This window comes from Fukomys damarensis, unplaced genomic scaffold (genome assembly GCF_012274545.1).
Source record: "Fukomys damarensis isolate Sample0158 unplaced genomic scaffold, DMR_v1.0_HiC HiC_scaffold_7, whole genome shotgun sequence".
NCBI classification, from domain to species: Eukaryota; Metazoa; Chordata; class Mammalia; order Rodentia; family Bathyergidae; genus Fukomys; species Fukomys damarensis.
Window position 1 is genome coordinate 43063940 of NW_022900919.1, and position 20751 is coordinate 43084690.

General features: G+C 41.9%; 1 protein-coding gene across 1 annotated transcript in view; it reads right to left on the bottom strand.

The window, feature by feature from the left end:
* Nucleotides 1–10642: 10642 nt before the first annotated feature.
* Tmc2 (transmembrane channel like 2) overlaps nt 10643–20751 on the bottom strand; it is a 70796-nt gene continuing 60687 nt past the window's right edge. The window contains exons 20-22 of the mRNA XM_010611036.3: nt 14623–14701; nt 13308–13422; nt 10643–11558 (exon numbers count right to left, since the gene is read on the bottom strand). Of these exons, the coding sequence (XP_010609338.1) occupies nt 11341–11558; nt 13308–13422; nt 14623–14701 (412 nt within the window). The 3' untranslated portion in view covers nt 10643–11340. The remainder of the gene's footprint in view (nt 11559–13307; nt 13423–14622; nt 14702–20751) is intronic.

Here is a 20751-nt window from a genome sequence, read left to right on the forward strand (position 1 = left end):
CCCAGAGAGGGTAGCGGAGGCAGCGCTGGTGATCTCGGGCGCCAGACCCCTCCTTCCACTGGGGGACCACAGCCGGTATCCCAGTGAGCCCTTGTCTTTCCTCCTTTTCTGGAGGAGAATGAGTCCTGAAGCGTTCGGGTACAGATCCTTGAGAAACAGGGCACCCATTTTTTCTTGCGTTCATATTTTCTCTGCTGTTATTAAAAAAAAAAAAAAGGCAACATGGTGGCAGGAAATAATGTAGAAAAAAAAGACGATCCCACGTTCCGTTTCCCTAGGCCGATTTGCTGCTGTGCTTCACCGTAGTTAGCTCCTTTTGCGGGCCCACGTGTTGCTCACTGTCTGGGATCGGCTTTAAATTCTCCAATGCAAGTATCTCCGAGGGAATGGGAGCTGCATCTCTGTCTTTTGCGTTTAGGCACACTCAGGTGATGATTTTAAGTTTACTTTTCGTGTCGAGTTAAAAAGTCCAAAATCTTATCCTTAAGGGATGTATGCCTTGATAAATTAATCTTTATCGGTGTTTTTATAAATTAAATTCTCACGACTATCAGCCACATTTGTAAATGTAGTAAATTTTTTCTTAACCAATTCAGTGATTTGACAAAATTCCCAGTATTTCACTTTTAGTTTATTCATAAGTTTAGTGTATTATGCCTAAAAATATGGTTAGTGGATCTTAAAAAGCTCATAATCTCAATGTTACAAACGTGGTTACATCGTTACATCTACTTATAATCATGAGTCTGAGTCAGTTTAAAATGAATTTGCAAATTTAACCTATTATATGCGTCTCAAACATCTGAAAAACAGAATTAAATGAATGATTACAGAATGTAATGGAAAGTACCAATGCTATGACTTTGATTTACTTCTTTTTTTGGTATGGGAATTGAACTCAGGTCCTTGTACTTGCGAGGGAGGCGGCAGAACCACTGAGCTAAATCCCGGCCCCCTGATTTACTTCTTTTGGGGTTTTTTTTTGGGGGGGGGTACCAGGGATCAAACTCAAGTCCTTGAGCTTGCAAGGCAGGCGGCAGAACTGCTGGGCTAAATCCCAGGCTCATTCTTTTGGTTTTTTGAGGCAAGATCTCACTGTGTAGGGCAGGCTGGCTTTGAATTTGCAGTAATCCTCCTGCCTCAGCCTGCTGAGTGCTGAGATTACAGCCATGCACCACCACGCCCAGCCTACTTCCTTGTTTTTATATTTAATCCTAAATCTTGTGGAGTTGCAGGAAAGGGTTTTCAAGAGAAGTCAGATCCATTAATGGATTGCAGAATTAATTTAGTCCTTCATGGCAAGTATTTAAAAAACTCAGATTAAGGCTGGATATAGCACACACCAGCACCTGGCAGGGAGGGTGAGCTGGAGATTGAAGTGAGTTCCATTGAGGTGAGTTTGAGGCCAGCCTGGGTTTACATAGTGAGGTCAAGGCCAGTTTGAACTACATAACAAGATCAAGTCTCAGAAAACCAAAAAATAAAATAAAAGAAATAAAAGATAAATTTAAAGAGAATAGAAAAATAAATTTATGTCTCATAGAGTAAGCAGTATTGGTTTGTAAAATGCCCCAGCTGTATGCACAGATAGATACATTGTATATCATGCACATAGAAATCTTTCATATACACACATATTTATAAGCTATATAAATTCACATTTCTGGGTATTAAATCAAGATTTAAAAAAATATCCCAGAGTCACTCAATGAGCCAAAAGGTAGCCATAGTTATACTTTGGTTAGGTTTGAACTCATTGGTCACAAATGGGCTGAATCAAGTGTTTTGCTGATTTAGATAGTTGAAGAAAAGTATACTTCAACTAGTGAGATACAAACACTTGTGATTAGGTGGGGATAAAGTATTCTTTTGGCTTCACTTCCATCCCTTCACTGAAATATGTTTCACTGAGTTTATAATCCTGAGCCCTGTGTGCATCTGCAGCCTGTGATGTCAGAGACTGTCCTGTTTTCTGAGCTGGCGGGTAGGTTTATTGTTCCCACCTGGGTTCAGATGTTCACCACCAAAGTGGACTTTAGCAAAATCTGTCTTCCCCTTCTCCAAGCTATCGTCCTCTCTGCTGCCAGAAGGACCTGAGGCAGAATATCCACTCATGTTCAATTTGTGGGTGCTCATAGTGGCCTTAAGTAGTGGGAGAATTGTAGACCTTAATATCCGAGGATCACCTGTGGTAGCTGGTCTTCAAAAATGGCCACCGGTGATCCATGCCTCTTGGTATCAGGCCCTGTGTCCCACACTGAACTGGGTTGGTTCTCACTTGCTTTACCCAGTGGACTGGCAGAAGTGGTTCTCTACCAACTGTAGGCCTCAGCCTCACCCTTTTGCATTCTGGGAAGTCCTAAATTGCCTCAAATGAGGCCAGTTGTGGTGGTCCATACCTGTAATCCCAGAGCCTAGGGAGGCTGAGGCAGAAGGATTACAAGTTTGAGTCAAAGTAGAAAGGTCTGGGTTGTAGCTCAGTGGTACAGCATTTGCCTAACATGTATGAGGCCCACGTTCAATTTCCAATATTGAAAAAAAAAGTTCACCTACGCTGCTGGTGAGGCCATCTGGAGAGGGACAGAGGTGTAGCTTTCCAGCTGTCCCACCATGATAGACATTGTGTGGTCCATCCTGTCACTCTTAACTGCAGCCACATGAGGCCCTAAAGAGGCCAGCAGAAGACCCCCCCCTCCAATTGTTCCCTGTTCACTCACAAAATTATGAAAAAATAATATATTGTGGGTTTAAGCCATTATATTTAGGGGTGATATGTAGCAGAATCAGAGCAAGCAAACCTGAGTTCAAACCCCAGTACTGCTGTTGGCTCACAGAGTGACCTTATACCGTCCGAATAGCACAGGACTACAGCGTTGAGCCAGGTGTGCTAGTGCATACCTATAATCTCAGCGACACAGGAGGCTGAGTCAGGAGGATTGCAAATTTGAGGCCAGGCAGGACAATATAGCAAAAGCCTGTTTAAAAAAAAAAAGACAGGACATATCTCAGTGCTTATTGGTTTCAATCCCTATTCCTGGAAATTAAATAAATGTAAAAAAAAGACAACAAAGAATATGTGATAGAGATTATGTGCACCACAAAATCCAAACTATTTACTGTCTGACCTTTAGAGAAGATTGCCAGCACCTGTTCTGAAGGTGTTCAGTTCATCTTTGCCAGGGTCAAGAGAGGGGGCAGAAGTGAAATGTAAAATTATAGAAATGGAAAATTCATGGAAAAGAAATAGTGACTCTAGTGAAACAGGTGTGGCAGAGAGTTACCAAATTGGAAGATACAACCAAATAGTTTATCTAGAATGAAACAGAGACATAAGACAGTGAAAGAGTGACTAGGAGACACAGGAAAAGGTCTAAAAAAAAATTTTTTTTAAAAAAAGGAAAAGGTCTAATATCCCCTTTGAAAACCCAGAAAGCAGAAAGGGAAAGAAGGAAGAGCAATGTTGAAGCAATAATGAATGCAGTTTCTCCAGAACCGATGAAAAATATGGCTGCAAAAAAATTCTCATTTCTTGAATGGAAAGAAATCCATATTTGTACCCATTACAATGAAACAGCAAAATACCAAAACCAAAGAGGATCTTGAAATACTAAAATGATTCAGATTTATAATGGTTATAGAATTGTTCAGGATAAGAAATCTGAGGCCAATTTTATTGTATTCTGTAAATTTGTTCATCTGTTCACATTTTTTGGGTTAAAGTTTTTTTTTTGTCCTTTCTGCAGTATCTGTACAGATGATCTCTTTTTAAAATTTCGGATGCTTATATTTGTTTAATTTCATCAGACTTGTCAGAAAAATACCAATTTTATCAAAATATTAACTTTTGCTCTTGCTTCTTACATATACATATGTTTAAAATTAACTTTTGCTCTTGTATTTATTGTGCTATGGTTTGGATCTTAAATGACCCCAAAAGCATATATGCCAGAGACTTGGTAGCCAGCAAAGAAAAGGAACCAAATCAAATTCCTGTCTTCCTGGAGTTTACATTCCATCAGAGACAGAAATCAAGTAAACACGTAGCACATCAGATGTGAGTATGTGTTAAGTGCATTGTTTTACAGAGGTCCTCAAAGAAGAGGTGGCATAGTACCCCATGGTGAAATAGCCTTTCAGAAATCTGAGAAACCAGTGATAACAAAGATAAGCATGATCTCTGTCTTCAGAGACTATAGTCATAGGAGACTGACTATAATCTAGGGCTAAAATGCAGTGGTATTACTACAGACAACTAAGTTAGGTAGTCAGACAGGGGAGTCAGTGCAGAGGGTGAAAACACATTGTGACTATGACTGGAGGTGCAGCTGTTCAAGGCCTGGCCTTAAGATGAAGACGGAATGACCAGGCCTACATACCTCCCTAGGGGATAATTGGTATCACCTGTTCCAATAAAATCTAGCTAGACATCATTCACCCAAGTAGATGACCAGGACCTCCTGATCCATCCTTTCCTAAGAAAAGGTCTTTGTTCTTCCCATGTACAATTGCCATGTGACTTCCTTTCCCATTGGATCAATATTACCTACGAGGCTATACGTGTAATCTTATTGGTTGATCATAGTTTTGACCCATGTGTACCCACTTCAAGATTGTGTACCCACCTCATGAATTTGCTCTATAAAACTTCCATTGAGAAGTGGGCTTGTTGGCAACCCATTTTGGGTCCCCTCCTGTCTTTTTGGAGCTGTCTCTCTCGAGTTTTTCCTACTCTTAACTTCCATTATTCCTTAGAATTCATTCTTCAATTTTTGGGAACACAAACTCAGTGTATCTGACATTTAGCAGGTTGGGAGTTATGTTGTTTCCTCTATATCATTATGGAGGCTGACTGGAAGGTGGTCTGACTTAATTTTCCTGAGGTAGACTTCACAACTAGAAAGTATTTAGGTATTCAGAGGATAGTGTGTGGAGATCATTTAAAGATGAAAAGTGAATAGAGTTGAAGCAAAAGGTAGAATCAAGAGAAGAACATGGTAGAGGTATAAAATTCAACCTGACCAGTAGAGACAAAATACTGGTGGATTTAGAATGTAGGGTCTGTACTATAAGAGTCTTTGGGAGAAAGCCAGGATGAGTGGTTTGGGGTTGATGAGATTCTTGATTCTCTATCAAGAAATTCAATTGAAGATTAAATTGGAAGTGATCGATGTGCAAGATAGATTGCCCAATGGTTGTCTGCTGACAAAATGTCCTGCTTGGACAGTAGCTCTGAATGGAGGCTCTAGATTTCCCAGGTGTGCCTCAGGTTAAATTTAAAGCCATGTGGCACCTGGGCCTTTGTGTTTTCTTTGTAAATAACATTGTTCATCCACTGGGAAGGGTCATTTTTTTGTTTAGTTCAGCCTATGGTTAACTTTTTATTTTATTTTTTGGTACCAGGGATCAAAATCAGGACCTTGCGGGGCTGGGGATTTAGCTCAGCGGTTTGGTGGCCTGCTTTGCAAGCGCAAAGACCCGAGTTCAATCCCCGGTACCAAAAAAAAAAACAAACAAACCAAACCAACACAAAACAAAACGTCAGGACCTTGCACTTGTGAGACAGGCGATGGCACCACTGAGCTAAATCCCCTGCCCAACTGGTTTGTTTCTGGTATAGAAATTAATAGAAATTTTGCTGCAGCCAGCACCAAAGGGAATCTATGGAAGTAGAATGTGCAATTTTAAATCACCACAAGATGGAGACACTTTACACATTTCCCTAGTGAGAAAATTCTCACATCAAATTGCGAAGGCTTCTAGCAATTCCTGGACTATTTTCTCAAGGACGCTCCACAGCATTGTTTGGTGATGAGTTACAGAAATAAACAGCATTTCTTTATGTGGACACACAAGATTAGGGAGCATGTTGGGGCTGGTCCTTGTCTTTTTTGGCACTGATGACCTGGCAGATTCTGAGGCCCAGCGGTTGACTAGGATTATCAGACATTTCGCTCAGGCAGTGCTTTGTATAATCCTGAGGGTAGATCTTTTCATACCTGTGGCAATATCTGTTATTTATTGAGCACTTAGCATAGTGATTGGCACTTTGTAGTCTTACATTCATCAATTTGTTACATCTTCACAACACAGGAAGTTTAGTGATAGAAATATCTCAGTTCTGTACACATCTTGTATCCCAGCTATAACCTTGGCCTGTTTTCATGTTAGTCTTCCAAACTAATATTGCATTGAAGGGTACACTGTATGGCATGACCCTGCAGATGGCTAACTTTAATAACAATCCTTAGCACCCAAAGGCAAGCCTAACTTATAACAGTTGATGGCACACACACACTTGCTGATTTTTTTTTCCTCAAAGAATATATTTTGGTTTTTATTTTCCAGGAGCCAAAAGAGGTAAAGTCTCTACCACCCTTAGGTTTTATTTATTTTTTATTTTTTTATTCTTTTTGGTTTTTTGAGACAGGGTCTCACTATGTAGTTCAGACTGCTCTGGAACTCACTGTGTAGCCCAGGCTGGTTTTGAACTCACAGCGATCCTCCTGCCTCAGCCTCCCAAATGCTGGGATTGCAGGCATGCGCCACCACGCCCAGCTTACCCTTAGGTTTTAAAAGGTTTTCTTCAGAACAGTATATTTTTGTTTGTTTTTGGTGGCACTGAGAATTGAACACAGGGCTTCAGAAATTTACTTATTTTAAATTTACTTATTTATTTTTGTGACAGGGTCTCACTATGCAATTCAGGTTGGCCTTGAATTTATTATGTAGCCTAGGCTGGTCTTCAACTCAGAGCAACTGTCCTGCCTCAGCCTTCTGAGGGCTGGGATTACAGGCATGCACCACCACACGCAGCTTGAAGCCCATTCTTCATGGCAGAGTAGTATTCCATTGTATAAAAAACCACATCTTCTTTATCTACTCATTGATTGATAGGCATTTGGGCTGTTTCTGAGATTTAGTTGTTACAAACTGTGCTAGGTAAACTTGGGTGCACATATATCACTGTGGTATGATACATAGGTACCTGTACCACTGAGCTAAATCCCGGGCCTTGTATTATGCTAGTTTTTTCACTGTAGCCTTATAGGATAGTTTAAAGTCAGGGATTGTGATACCCTCTGCCTTGCTTTTGTTGCCCAGAATTGCCTATGCTATTCTAGATCTCTTCTGGTTCCAAATGACTTTTAGGGTTATTTTTTCTAATTCTGTTGGGATTTTTATTAGGATTGCATTAAATCTGTACAATTTTGGAAATATGGCCATTTTCACTATATTGCTTCTTCCTATCCAAGAACAAGGGATATCTTTCCATTTTCTGCTGTCTTCAATCTTTTTTAGAGTACTGTAGTTTTCAATGTAGAGAGCTTTTACTTCTTTACTTAGACTGATTCCTACGTATTTCAATTTTTGTGTTTGCATTTATTTTGATCCTTGATATATTTTTATAATTAGCTTACATGCTGTGTATTTGTTGTGCTGTTTTTATTTCTTTGCCCTTTTCTTTCTCTTGGAGGCTCTATCAACCTAGGATCACTCTAAATTTAAATTTCCATTTGAGGTTTTTAGAACATACAGGTAGTATGAGAGTTTAAGTGCTAGGTATGAGCCTGCCTTGTGGATATGGCTTCTCAGAGACCTTTCCTCTAGTTTCTGCTAGGGTCAAAAGTGGTAATAGTCCCCTTGTGTGTGGCAAGTTTCTTTCTTAATGTTTCTTATAGAGCAAGAGGAGCTTGGTGTCCTGGATTTGGGAGGGCTGGATGTACACTTCAGAGCATTCTGCAGTGACTGTTGAGTTGAGAGTCACTGACGTAGCAGATGCTAGGGGTTCCCTGCCCAGATCCTCTTGCTGGCGTAATCTGCGCCCAGTGTCTGTGAGTATACAGGTCACAGGGATACCAGGTGTTGCTCTTGATCGTCACCAAAAGTATGTAGCTGCGTTATATATGATCCTGTGTAGTATGGAGCTCTGTGGAAATTGAGCTCTTAGTTATTAGACGTGAAAGGGTCAAGCCAGGCATGGTAGCACATGCCTGTAATCCCAGCACTCTGGTAGGCCGACACGGGAAGTTCAAACTCAGCTTGGGCAATTACGAACTCAGTGAGATCCTTTCTCAAAATAAAAAAAGGGCTGAGAATGTAGCTCAGTGTGAAGATCCTGGGTTCAAACCCCAGTACTAGGAAAAAAGTGAGAGTCAACCTATATAATCTCCAGCAGATGCAGTTTAGTGTTGACTTCATCTCACTCTGGAAAGAGATGGACCGATCAACTAGAGTAATACCAGTAAGACACCAGTCATTTATCTGAATAAATTGTTAAGTAGATGTTCTAGTTCAAATCATTCTTAGGAAGGTTGAGGGAAGGAAAGAAGGGAGGAATGATTCTTTATGTTTGATAGCCCCATAGGCTGATTAGTGAAGTTTCAAAATGGAATGAACTGGAAGCTGAAAGCACGATCCTCTTACTTCTAATAACTAAGAGCTCAGTCTCTGCAAAGAGTTCTGTTGTACATAGAATCACATAAGATGGAGGAACACACTTGAAAAGATAATCAGGGGCAACACCTGGTCTCCCTCTGACTTGCGAACTCACAGAGACGATAAAGACCTTTAGTCCGTTTTCTGACAGCATGTCTACCTGTTAAGCCGCAGCACATGAACGTCTGTTCCCTCTTGCCTGTGCTTCTTCTCATCATACCCTTAGCTCATCAGAAATTTCTTGTTGCCTGAGGGCCTGGCAGCTGCTATCAACTAATCCTCTGATGGATTTTTCTTCTCAAAAACAACAACAACAAATAAAACACTTAGGGGATTTAGCTTAGTGGTTGCCATGCCCACCCCTCAGGTGCAACGTCCTGAGTTTGGTACCCAGTACTGGAAAAAACAAAACAAAACTGAAAAACACTGTAGAGTTTTTCTGCTATCATTTGAAATTTATCTACAAATTCTTTGATAACTCCCTATTAAAGAGGTGTTGCCTAATTGCCTTTACCTTCGAGTGTGAACTAGACTTAGTGACTCAGTTCTATGAGTAAAAAATGATGCTAGTACTTTTGATACTAGATCAGAAAAGACCCTGGCTTCCACCTTGCTGTCCTTGAGTTGCTTGCTCTGGGGGAAACCAGCTGCCTTGTTGTGAGGACATCCAAGCAGCTGTAAAAATTTATTAAATGAAATGGAGTCATTCTTGTCATACCCCACTAAAAATGAGTTGAGGGGCCAGGAGAAAGAAAGGGAAACACTCAATTCATGGATGCCTGATCCAGAGAATCTCACAGAATCACTCCAGTGAAACAGCGTGCTGTATCTTTAAGAGCATTTTTACTTAGCAACTGATGACAGAACTGTTAATTATGACCATCATACCAGCTTTACATAGTAACTGCCGCCATTTGCCACTCAGAGCTCACCAGCTCCTGCAAAGAACTTTCAGATTAAATTGCATAGATTTTTCTGTTCTGATAAAACCCTCAACCCTTTCCTTCACCAAATATATCTTAGGCCACTCTGGCTTGTGTGTCTGTGTGTCCCAGATCGCAATCCTATTCTGTCTTTCTTTCCAAGTAAAATTTCCCTTATTGGAAATTTGTCTCCATGTTTTAGTTTGACACACTCCTATGGAGAAGTCCATAGGGAGGATGACCAAAGTCTGTCAGCCAACTAGGACCTGAAACCTGCCGGTAGACACATGTGAGCCACTGTGGGAATATATCTTTCAGCCCTTGTCATGCCTTCCAATGACTGTAGCCCAGCTGAAAATTTGCCTGCAATATCCAGAACCAGAACTGCATATCTAAGCCACTCCCAAACATTTGACCCACAGAATGTATAATATTAAAATATATATCCATTGTTTTAAACTGTTAGATTTGGGGGCTGATTTGTTATACAGTAATGGATAACAAATACATCCCCTCACATAAAATGATGCTTTGTTAACAGGTGATTTATTTGTATTTGTAGTGAGTACTTGTACTGGTAATTATTAGAATAATCACTAGGAGTTTGATGGTTCTGGAATGTACCTTACTCTGTTCCTACCCCCAGGGGCTGACATCCCCAGTCAGGATGACATTGAAGACCAGGTGTTAGCATAGCAGCTAACCTTGGGCCTTCCAGTGCTGATTGGTTGGTATCTGGCTGGGGGAGAAGATTCCCTTTAGAACACTCAGGAGACATGGAGTGAGGTGGCCCTTTGGTTCTGAAGTCACACTGCTTGCCTGTGTCTGGGAGCGCAGAGTAGGGTATCTCTAAGATACTTGGTGCTCTTGGTGAGTCCTAGACTGTGACTCCCAGCATGTTAAGCCTTTGCCCCTGCTGGCAAAGCCTTTTTAATAGTCTGGCCTCCCTGATTTAGTGCCTACCAGGAGACATTCTTTGTAGAACTATGATGTATCTATCACCAGAGTCAGGTTCTGCATTGTACCCTTTGAAAATTTTTAAAGAAACCATCTTCTGGACCTTTTATACAATTAGCAGATTATAAAATTCCTTTTAGAATTTGGTGCATAAAAATATTTTTCTATTCAGAGAAATCTCTTAAATTTCCTTCAATTAGACCAGAACACAACTGTATTACTCACTTTTTCCTTTGCCTTGCTGCTAAGAGGCTTCATTTCATTGCTGTGTGTGTGTGTGTGTGTGTGTGTGTGTGTGTGTGTGTGTGTGTGTGTGTGTGTGTGTGTGTGTGTGTGTGTGTGTGTGTGTGTGTGTGTGCACGTGCACGCTTGCGTGCGTACATTTAATTGGCACCAGCTTTCCTCAGGATGGGTGCTGGGCTTATCTCCCATCTCCTTACTCACCATGACTGGACTTTGGATCATTTACCTTTATTTTCATTTGTTTCTTGGACCTTTTGCTTAAGCCACTTCACCTCCTTGGGGTAGGGGTCATGGTCAGAAACACAGGCCTTTCTGCATCTTCCTCCAGATAGTAGAGCTGCAGAAACCTGAGTCCTAATATGCGCAGCATGAAAAAAGTCTACAAGGGTGGGCATGGCCTCATCCCTCCTCCTCCTGAAATCTGGAGTCAGGGGAATTCACTGGAGTGAGGTCTAGAGGCGCCCAAACCAAGGTATTGGGAAGGACAGTGCAGGGAAGGCTCCGGTTCTCCTACAGGCAGGGGAAGCCATTATCCTTTTGATTGCCAGCGAGAGCCTAAGACTAAGTAATCACAGCTCCCATGTTGAACAAGAGCTCAGTGGCATTGCACCTGCCTGATGAGCACAAGGTGCTGAGTTCAATTCCTGGTACTGAGGAAACAAACAAACAAGAGAAGAGAATATGCATTGTGTGATTGGAAAGGAGATACCAGTTTAGGAATATGTGAGAGGGTGGGGCCCGAGAATCAGCCCCTGAACTGGAGCTCCTGTGCGTCCAACTGTCAGTGGAGAGGCCTCTGAGCACTCTTTCCAGAGGCTGACCTCCAGGGATGAGTCCGAGACTGGAGTTTGCCAGAATCAGGTTTGACTCCTGGAGGCTGAGATCCACGAAGGTGTGGGGAGGCAGGCAGCAGGGTTCCACTGGCAGAACTGGAAGTCTCAGTGTCCCGTGCCTTTTTGTCCAGCGTCTGGCTTTGGATAGCAGAGTGAGATGTGGGCTCTGGAAAACAAAGGCAAGAATGTGGATGCAAGAGATTTTGTACGTCCTGAACTGGAGCTCCTTAGAGCTGCCCTGTGCTGTATGTTGATTTTAGTCCCGCTTGGTGGTATAAGAGCTGTCAGATTGCTTGGAGGGGTCTGGGGGCACCTGGGCCTGGCATCTGCATAAACAGGTCTGTTGGGGGAATATGTTCTGCTGATTGGAGAGCTGCATTTTGAATACTCTAGCATTCGGCTAGAGCTTGCATCCTAGGCTTTCTAGAGTATGAAATAAGGACAAATGCTCAGCAACCTTCCAGTGTGAATGTTAAGGTCAAACATCATGGAAGGAAGAGGTGGTGCAGCTTTGGGAGTCACCTACGATATCCAGCTCTCACATGCTTGTTTCCTCCCTGACTCTAAATTAAGGACAGTGATTGGCCTGCTCTTCACCAACCCAGCTTTTCTTCTTTTGGGACACACCCATGTCCCACAGGCATGTGGGTATTTCTATGACAGAAAAATGGCATTGGCTGCATGCCACTTCCAGGCTTTGCCCCTTGTGGTAGGTCCCCTGTAGGCAGAGCCCTGGGACGGAAGGAGTCAGGGTTCCCACATCTCCACTTGTGGCCATCAAGCAAAAACACTTAATTTGGACTTCATGTTTAGTGAGAGGCAAACTTTTATTGTGTTTAGACCATTAGCCATTTGGGGCCTGTTGCAGCTGCTAGTATCATTCTAGCTAATACTTTAAAAATAATAAATTAAAATGGGATCGCTAAGAAATTGGAACACTTCTAAATAAAAATTCTCTTATCCCTAAAATATCAGTCATTTCTTGTGCATTTTCTTCAGTTCTCACATCCAAGGCCAACCTTACTGCATACTGACACTGTTTAAAACACAGACAATCCTAGGAAAGTCCCGTTTCCTCAGAGATGGTCTCTTTCAGTCTGACCTTTTCTCATGCTCAAGTCGGAGCCAGTCTGTGGTGGTGGTAATTCAAACCTCTGTGACACTCTTTTCAGAAATTCCTCTCTCTCTCTCTCTCTCTTTTTTTTTTTTTTTTTTTTTGTACTGGGAATCAGATTCAGGGCCTCTTGCTTGCCAGGGAGGCACTGTACCACTGAGCTACTTTCCCGGCCCTAGAAACTTATGTGATCTTTTCTCACCCTTATATTCCAGATATTCTAGTGCTTCTCTTTTTTAAGGGAATACAAACTACTTCTACCAGGGCCAGGGATTTAGCTTAGTGGTGCTGCCACCTGCTTTGTAAATGCAAAGTCCAGAGTTCGATCCCTGGTACAGAAAAAATAAAAAAAAGAAAACAACCTACTTCTGCCAGCTAAGATTCATTGGTTTGTTCTCTGTGTTAGGAATTCTGTTAAGCACTTTCTCTGTACAGTCCCCTCTCACCTTCCTCATCCCATGGGCTTGGTACTGTATTGACTTGGCTCCTGTATTGACTTGCCCAACTTCCTACAGCTATTAATTGTCAGCATTCTGATATCAACTCAAATCAGTCTGATTTCACTTCATACACTTTTTTTGTTTGTTTGTTTTTTGAGACAGGGTCTCACTATGTAGTTGAGACTGATCTGGAACTCACTATATAGCCCAGGCTGGTCTCAAACTCACAGTGATCCTCCTGACTCAGCCTTCTGAGTGCTGGGATTACAGGCATGCGCCACCATGCCCGGCTTCACCTCATACACTCTTGATACCTTTCCAGGTAGCCCTGTAGAAGGCATAGTCATGGAAAAGAATTTACCTGGCTTGGTGATTTGCAGCTGGGTGTCATTTTTGGAGCTTTTAGGTGTGTCCCCTGAAACTTTGTCTGTGTCTTTGTTTTTGACAGATTTGTGACTCTTCTCAACTTCACGGAGCTGCAGGAAAGAAAAAATGAACTGCTGGTTCTGGCCAGGGATGTGGGTATCTGAGGCTCAGAACTCTGATGGTGAGAAATGGAGAGCAGGACTGTGTTTTCAGTTTGTGCTGATTACCTTCAGCCCTCTGTTGTTCCTCACAACTAACTGGAAAGCACAGCCTGAGACCAGGTCTGCACAGCATTCCAAGGAACAGCTCACCCTCCATTCTGATGGTTTTCTTTGTTTGGGCAGAAGCCCAGTAAAGTTAACAGAAGGAAGTACGAGTGGGGAACCAGCAGCAAGTATGAGATTAGTTCCGGAAGAGAGATAGAGGAAGCAGAGAGGACAGGGTTTGGAGAGGGTGTGAGTCTGAACTTAGGGTTTGTGTACGTTAGGAGACAGCAGTCAGCTAGCTATGAGAGTGTCAGCTGGGATGTTGAGGGAGGCTGCCCATATTCCAGAGGGCACAGAGCAATACGTTTTGACAATATTTCTTTTATTTTAAATATTATTAGTATTCTACTACTACTGCTACTACTATTTTGCACTACTAGAGATTGAACCTAGAGCCTTTGCACTGAGCTGCATTCTTGGCACTTTTTATTTTGAGACAGGGTCTCACTAAGTTGCTATGTTTCCCAGGCTGGGCTTGAACTTGTAATCTTTCTGCCTCCGACTCCTAGGGTGCTGGTATTATAGGTGTGCACCACCACGCCTGGCTTAACAATATTTCTTCTAGTATATATAGTATTAGTTTTTTGGAGCAGGGTATTTGGGGTTGAATCTAGAGTCTCATGAATGCCATGCACGTGCTCTCCTGTTATATTTTCAGCTCCTTATAAGTTATAATCTGTATAAATTTTGTGGGTATTAGATTTATTATGTACAAGCATTGGTTGAACCCACTGACTTTCTCTTTAGTCACCTCTCAGAAATTGTCATTATTGTGTTATAAATTGTATTATTGTGTTTTCAGGTCCTCTGATTACCTTCAGCCATCTGTTGTTCCTCAAGTAGTCTTATAACATAAATGCATAGTGTTGAATCTCACAAGGCTACTTCCTATAATATAGGTATTTTTGAGTTTGCTTTAGAAGAACGCCATTGAGATAATAAAATGGGATCACAGAGCAAATTAACAACAAAGCAAAACACAACACAACATCCAAAATCATAACATTTTCTCACCCTCCAGGATGAAACTCTTGACAAACTTACTGCTTGGATTTTCTTCCTCAGCTGGGCATTGGCTCTGGAAAGACTTTTGGAAACTGAGTTCAGGTAGTAGATTGCCAGGCTGCAAGAAAAAAAAGCCTCCTGTGGTTCTGGGATGTTGGAAAATGATAAGAGCTGGGTACCTATTCTGGAGAATCAAAGTTTGGTTCCTGGAACAGGAGTGAAGGCTTTGCCTCTGGGCAGGATGGAGGAGATGTTACCATCCTTGTTCTCTTCCAAACATAGAGAGGGTCCTGGACCTCCCTCCCTGCCTCTCTGTTATTATTGGGTGAAGGCATGGTGTACACATCTTTAGCTCTCAGAGTGCTCAGTAAAAGTTGGCAAAAGGAACCATAAAGATCCAGGCGTGGTGGTGCATGCCTGTAATCCCAGCACTCGGGAGGCTGAGGCAGGAGGATTGCTGTGAGTTTGAGACCAGCCTGAGCTACATAGTGAGTTGCAGGTCAGTCTCAACTACGTAGTGAGACCTTGTCTCAAAAAACAAACAAACAAACAAACAAACAAAAAGGAGCCATAAAGAAATGAGAAGATGGCAGGCTTTCTTGTCTGCAGAAAAGCTGGCGATGTTTTGTGAACATCCATTGTGTAAGCCATAAAGATGAGAAGATGGCAGGCTTTCTTGTCTGCAGGAAAGCTGGCGATGTTTTGTGAACATCCATTGTGTGCCTAGGCTCTATTCTCTGTGCACATACGCCCCTTATCTCGTGGGTTTGGAGGAAGACTCCATGAGGTAAAAAAGATGACTTACGTGTTTACAAACCAATATTCTGGGATTCAGAGGTAAAATAATTTGTCCAATTTCAGCTCACCCTTTAGAACTCCTTGGAGACCCCGTCTGAAGCCAAACAACAATCTCCAAGTCCAGAGAGAAGACAGAGAAGCTAAGTGATCTCCAGGTTTGCCAAGAAACACAACTGTAGAGGTCCTGACAGGCCTCTGCCTAGGTTGCACTGAAATGTCTGGTGCTGGCCTTGTAGTTTTGAGCCCAGTCCCCATTGACTGGCTAGGTAATTAGTGTCCTTTAAGGCTGCAACCTAGGCTTCCCTTATATAGGACCTGTGAGCTGGGGCTATGACCTGGACTGTACTATCTGGGAGAAGGGGACACAAAAGCCATAACGTGCCTGGGTTGGCCCCTCCACCTGTTGCTTGCATATTTTGGGGTCCATTCTTAGTCACTTTCCTCCATGAGTTTCTTTTTTTTTTTTTTCCTCCATGAATTTCAAGTCTAAACTGCTCCATCTTGGGTCTTTTGAACCTTCCCCCTCAGGGCTGGGCCATCTACAGTTAGAAGAGACATCACATTGTCTCTAAAGCGGAATATAGATCTGAGGCTATTGTGTGGGCCTCTCAGAACAATGACTCAGAGGACTGCGGTTGAGGAGAGGAAAGGGGAAAAGGGAAAGCAGGTGACAAGACAAATATTTGTTTCATAGGGCCTCTACTCTGTGCCATTCCTCTCCATTTCTTCTAGTTAACCAATTGATTAGAGTGGATTTAGAGGTCAGAGGATGATTTGTCTTGCTCAAGATCACACATCCAACAAATGGTAGCTAAAATGCTCAAGGGTGGGTGTCTTGTTCCTCTGGTTGTTTCCAGATTTAGCATTTCTCCTCACTGCCTGCGAGAGTCAGGTCTGACATCTAGGTTCCCTGATTTCCTCAGGACGTTGCAAGGCAGCCCAGGTAGTCACTGCCATGTCATCCTCGTCATACCAGCATTAGAAACAGAGGGTATTTGAAATCAAGGATGCAGAGTGACATGTAAATCTTTGCTGTTGTTAATGGCAATCAGGGCAGACCTTAAAAATGAGTGTCACACGGATGGCTGAACGAATGCAGGGATTCTGCATCTGTGTCCTGTGCGGCACTGGAACCCCTCTGAGTCCGTGGCCCCCTCTAGAACGCTCCAGGAGTGGGTGAGCAATGAGAGATGCTATCTGAGGGTGTGGAGTTTGGGTTCCTGTCCGGGGCAGCAGCCCTGGAGGAGAAGCCAGGACGATGACCACAGGCTTAGGGAAGGCTGGCTCCGTTAGATCCATCCTGAGTTGAAGGGGTGGGGGTGGGAGGGGGCTCCGATGAGGGGCAGCAAGGAACATTCCATGAAATCGTCTTTAGAATTTCTAAATAGGCAGAGACAAAGAGACATGACTAAATGACAAGAATGCTCGAAGGGGAGATTTTCAACAGAATCTTTACAGACCATCCAAGGTTAAAGTTCAACCCAAATGTCAGCAAATATGCCATAGTAAGGACCTTTGAAAATTCTCTTCTCCGTGAAAACATTGAGGACGTTGGTAAAAATGATTGGAATCAACTTTTTCAGAACTTGAACATTAATTAAAGGTTTTCAGTGTTTTTTCAAGGAAAACAGCTGACTCTTAGAACAGTGAGCTTTGTAAGATTTTTTAAGTAGCCTTATTTTCCCTCCCCCACTCAGTTCTGTAGTAGGTTTGAAAACTAACAGTCAAAATCATGGTGAAAACCAATAGCTCAGCAGTCACTGGAAGGAGTGGAAGGGATTAAAGCTCTTTCAAATAATTGCTATTATTTTAGTAATCCAATTGTTTCTTGGAAGATACTATTCCCAAAGCTCCCTTTATTTGATCAGATTTGGAGCCACTCCAATGTGAACAGCATTTTCTCTGAGAGTTTGTCAGTAAGAATAGGAGGCAACTTGAATAACATGTCTGTGTGAGGTGTTGAATAACAGCTGGGGAAAATAATACTTGGAATGCCAAACGCTGTCTTTGGGGTACACCCAAGGATTAGTGGAACACGTTTCCAGGTATGTTTTGGATGGTCATGGAGGCCTGGCCTTGGGGTCTGTATCTGGTTCCTTACCCCTTCCTCTCTGGCCACTTGACAAATAATGGAAGACTTCTTAGCACTAGGCATATGAGGAAATCTTAAATCTGGCCATGTGTGGTAGCACGTCTGTAATCCCAGCACTTGGGAGGCTGAGGCAGGAAGATCACTGAGAGTTCAAGGCCAGCCTGGGCTTTATAATGAGTTCAAGGCTGGTCTGAACAACATGGAGAGAACTTGTCTCCAAAAAAAAAAAAAGTGAAATAATTAGTTGATCACTAAATTAATTATGTTTGATTGTTAGCTGTGTTCACTTAGCTTTGTGATCAGCTAATGGCTACACACAACAAAGAATACATAGTTTATAGATGTATCGCAGAAAAGCCATTAAAGAAACCAGTAGCAATAAACATCCATAACTAGGATCCCTGGGAAGGGAACAGAATCTGATTTCTAGAGCTGTCATATATTATTTAAAATGTGCAGTTTTCAACATGAAGCACAAGATGTGCAAAGAAACAAGGAGGTGTGGTCCATACACAGGAACAAATAATCACTAGAAATGCTCTTCGAGGAAGTCTAGATGTTGTGTTTACTGGGGAAAAAATAAATCACTTATGTCAAGGAGCCAGGTATGGTGGCTCACGCCTGTAATCCCAGCACTTGGGAGGCTGAGGCAGGAGGATCGCTGTGAGTTCGATACCAGCCTGGGCTACATAGTGAGTTCTAGGTCAGCCTCAACTACATAGTGAGACCCATCTCCAAAAACAAACAAACAAAAAAAACAAATGAAAGGACAGTAGATGGTGACTCAGATCTACATGATGAGATAAAGAGCAGGGGTAAGAGTAACTATATAGTTTTATATATATAATATATAATGTAATATATTATTTTATATTATATCTTATATATATTTATATATAGTAAATATGAGACAATATCACAGTAGTCCTTGCAAGTCTTTTTCTCCTCTGATTTATCCAGCATTCAATGTATCAAGGTGGAAATAATAGCATAAAGGAGGGGAGGGAGAAAAAATAGTTATACAAGAAAAAGATTTTCATATACTATTAAAAGTTAAGTCAGTACTAAAGTAGTTTGTTATATAATACTAAATGTAGGGCCAGGGATTTGGCTCAGTGGTTCCGACGCCTGCCTTGTAAGTACAAGGACCCAAGTTCTCTCCCCAGTACAAAAAATCAACAAAAAAAACTAAATGTAATTTTCAGGTTAACCACCAAGAAAATAACTAAAGGGCCAGGGATTTAGCTCAGTAGTGTTGCCGCCTGCCTCAAAAGCACAAGTTCAATCCCTGGCACCAAAAGAAAAGAAAACTTAAAAAAAAAAATACAGTAAGAAATGACAAGGGAATGAAAATAGAACACTAGAAAAGTTATTTTGTCACGCCCAAGGACATGACCTATCCTGGCCACACAGCCCTCCTCACCCCAGCCTGGTCAGGATCATACCCAGTGGGAAAGAAACTTTGTCGCCCACAGGAAAAGCCCTTACAGACAAACTTTGTGCCAGTGAGAAAGGCCATCATGTTCCAGCCCTCAGTTCCAAGAAACATCTTTGTACTGCCTGAGAAGCACAGAGTGCCCTATCTTTGACCCCAGACTCCTCCAGGCAACAAATCCTCCAACCAGTGCCTGGCAACCGCCTAGCAACCACCCTCTACTTGCGGGTGCTCTCCCTGCACCCTGCTGATTCTTGGTGTGAGTCAGCCCGCTGGTTTTGGTTTGGGTTAACAAAACAGCTTTGTTTGCTAAGGCAAGCCTGAGTGTTTTCTTTTCTCTCCCCATCTCTGCTACATATTTAACAAGTTGTAGTTGGTGGGCTTGAGTGCAGTTTAGATTTCAGTTATAGCATGTTTATCTATTGGATCTGTGGTCTAGGAATTTATAAGATAAATTGAGAGAAAGAATAATTCAAAAAACAAGTGGAAGAGATACAAAAATGGAGTGAGTTAGGTCAATGATTAGGCTCTGTTAACAACTATTCAGAAATAATTGGCATATTTATGTCGAGTTTCCCCAAGCAAGAATACTGTATTTTTTGATAGTTTCAGTGAATGTTGTGAAAGTTATTGAAAATACTCTCAGGGCTCACCTCCACCCCCCTTTTTCCAGTTTTTTTATTAATACATATTTTATATAATGATTATATTCCTTGTGGGTTGGTACACGCATGTAACAAACCTTAATTTTCTTTTTTTATCCCCTTCTCTCTCTCTCTCTCTCTCTCTCTCTCTCTCTCTCTCTTTTTAGAAATGGTTTTGCTATGAAGTTCAGGCTGGCCTCGAACTCAAACTGATCTTCCTACCTCAGCCTCCAAAGTGCTAGGATTACAGGTGTGCACCATTATCGCCCAGCTCCTTCCCTCCATCTCTTGATTCCCTTCCCATTTGAACAAAATCTATCTCTTTACTTCCTATAATTTATCTTTTATTTTGCTCTTTATTTATAATTTGGATTTCTCATATAAGAGAAACCATGTGGTATTTAAGCTTGTGTGTCTGATTTATTTCACTTCACATTATGATTACATTCATTTTCCTAAAAATGACCCAAGTTTAATTTGTTTTTTGAGGCAGGGTCTCATTGTCTTCCAGGCTAGCCTCGAATTCACTGTGTAACCCAATCTCTCTCTCTCTTTTTAGAAATGGTTTTGCTATGAAGTTCAGGCTGGCCTCGAACTCAAACTGATCTTCCTACCTCAGCCTCCAAAGTGCTAGGATTACAGGTGTGCACCATTATCGCCCAGCTCCTTCCCTCCATCTCTTGATTCCCTTCCCATTTGAACAAAATCTATCTCTTTACTTCCTATAATTTATCTTTTATTTTGCTCTTTATTTATAATTTGGATTTCTCATATAAGAGAAACCATGTGGTATTTAAGCTTGTGTGTCTGATTTATTTCACTTCACATTATGATTACATTCATTTTCCTAAAAATGACCCAAGTTTAATTTGTTTTTTGAGGCAGGGTCTCATTGTCTTCCAGGCTAGCCTCGAATTCACTGTGTAACCCAGGCTGGCCTCAAACTTGCAGCAGTTCTCAGGTTTATCCTTTTTTATGGCAGAGTAGTACTCCATGGTGTATAAACGCCACATTTTCTTTGTCCATTCATCTGCTGATGGACCTGAAGTCTGCTTCCAAGATTTAGCTGTTATGAGTTGTGCTCCTATAAACATGTATTGTTGTAATATGATGTCTTTAACTTTTCCAGGAAGCTACATTCTTTGGATCCTACTTTTCAGTGTGTTCCTTGAAAGACCTGCAAAGGCCAGTACTTTTAC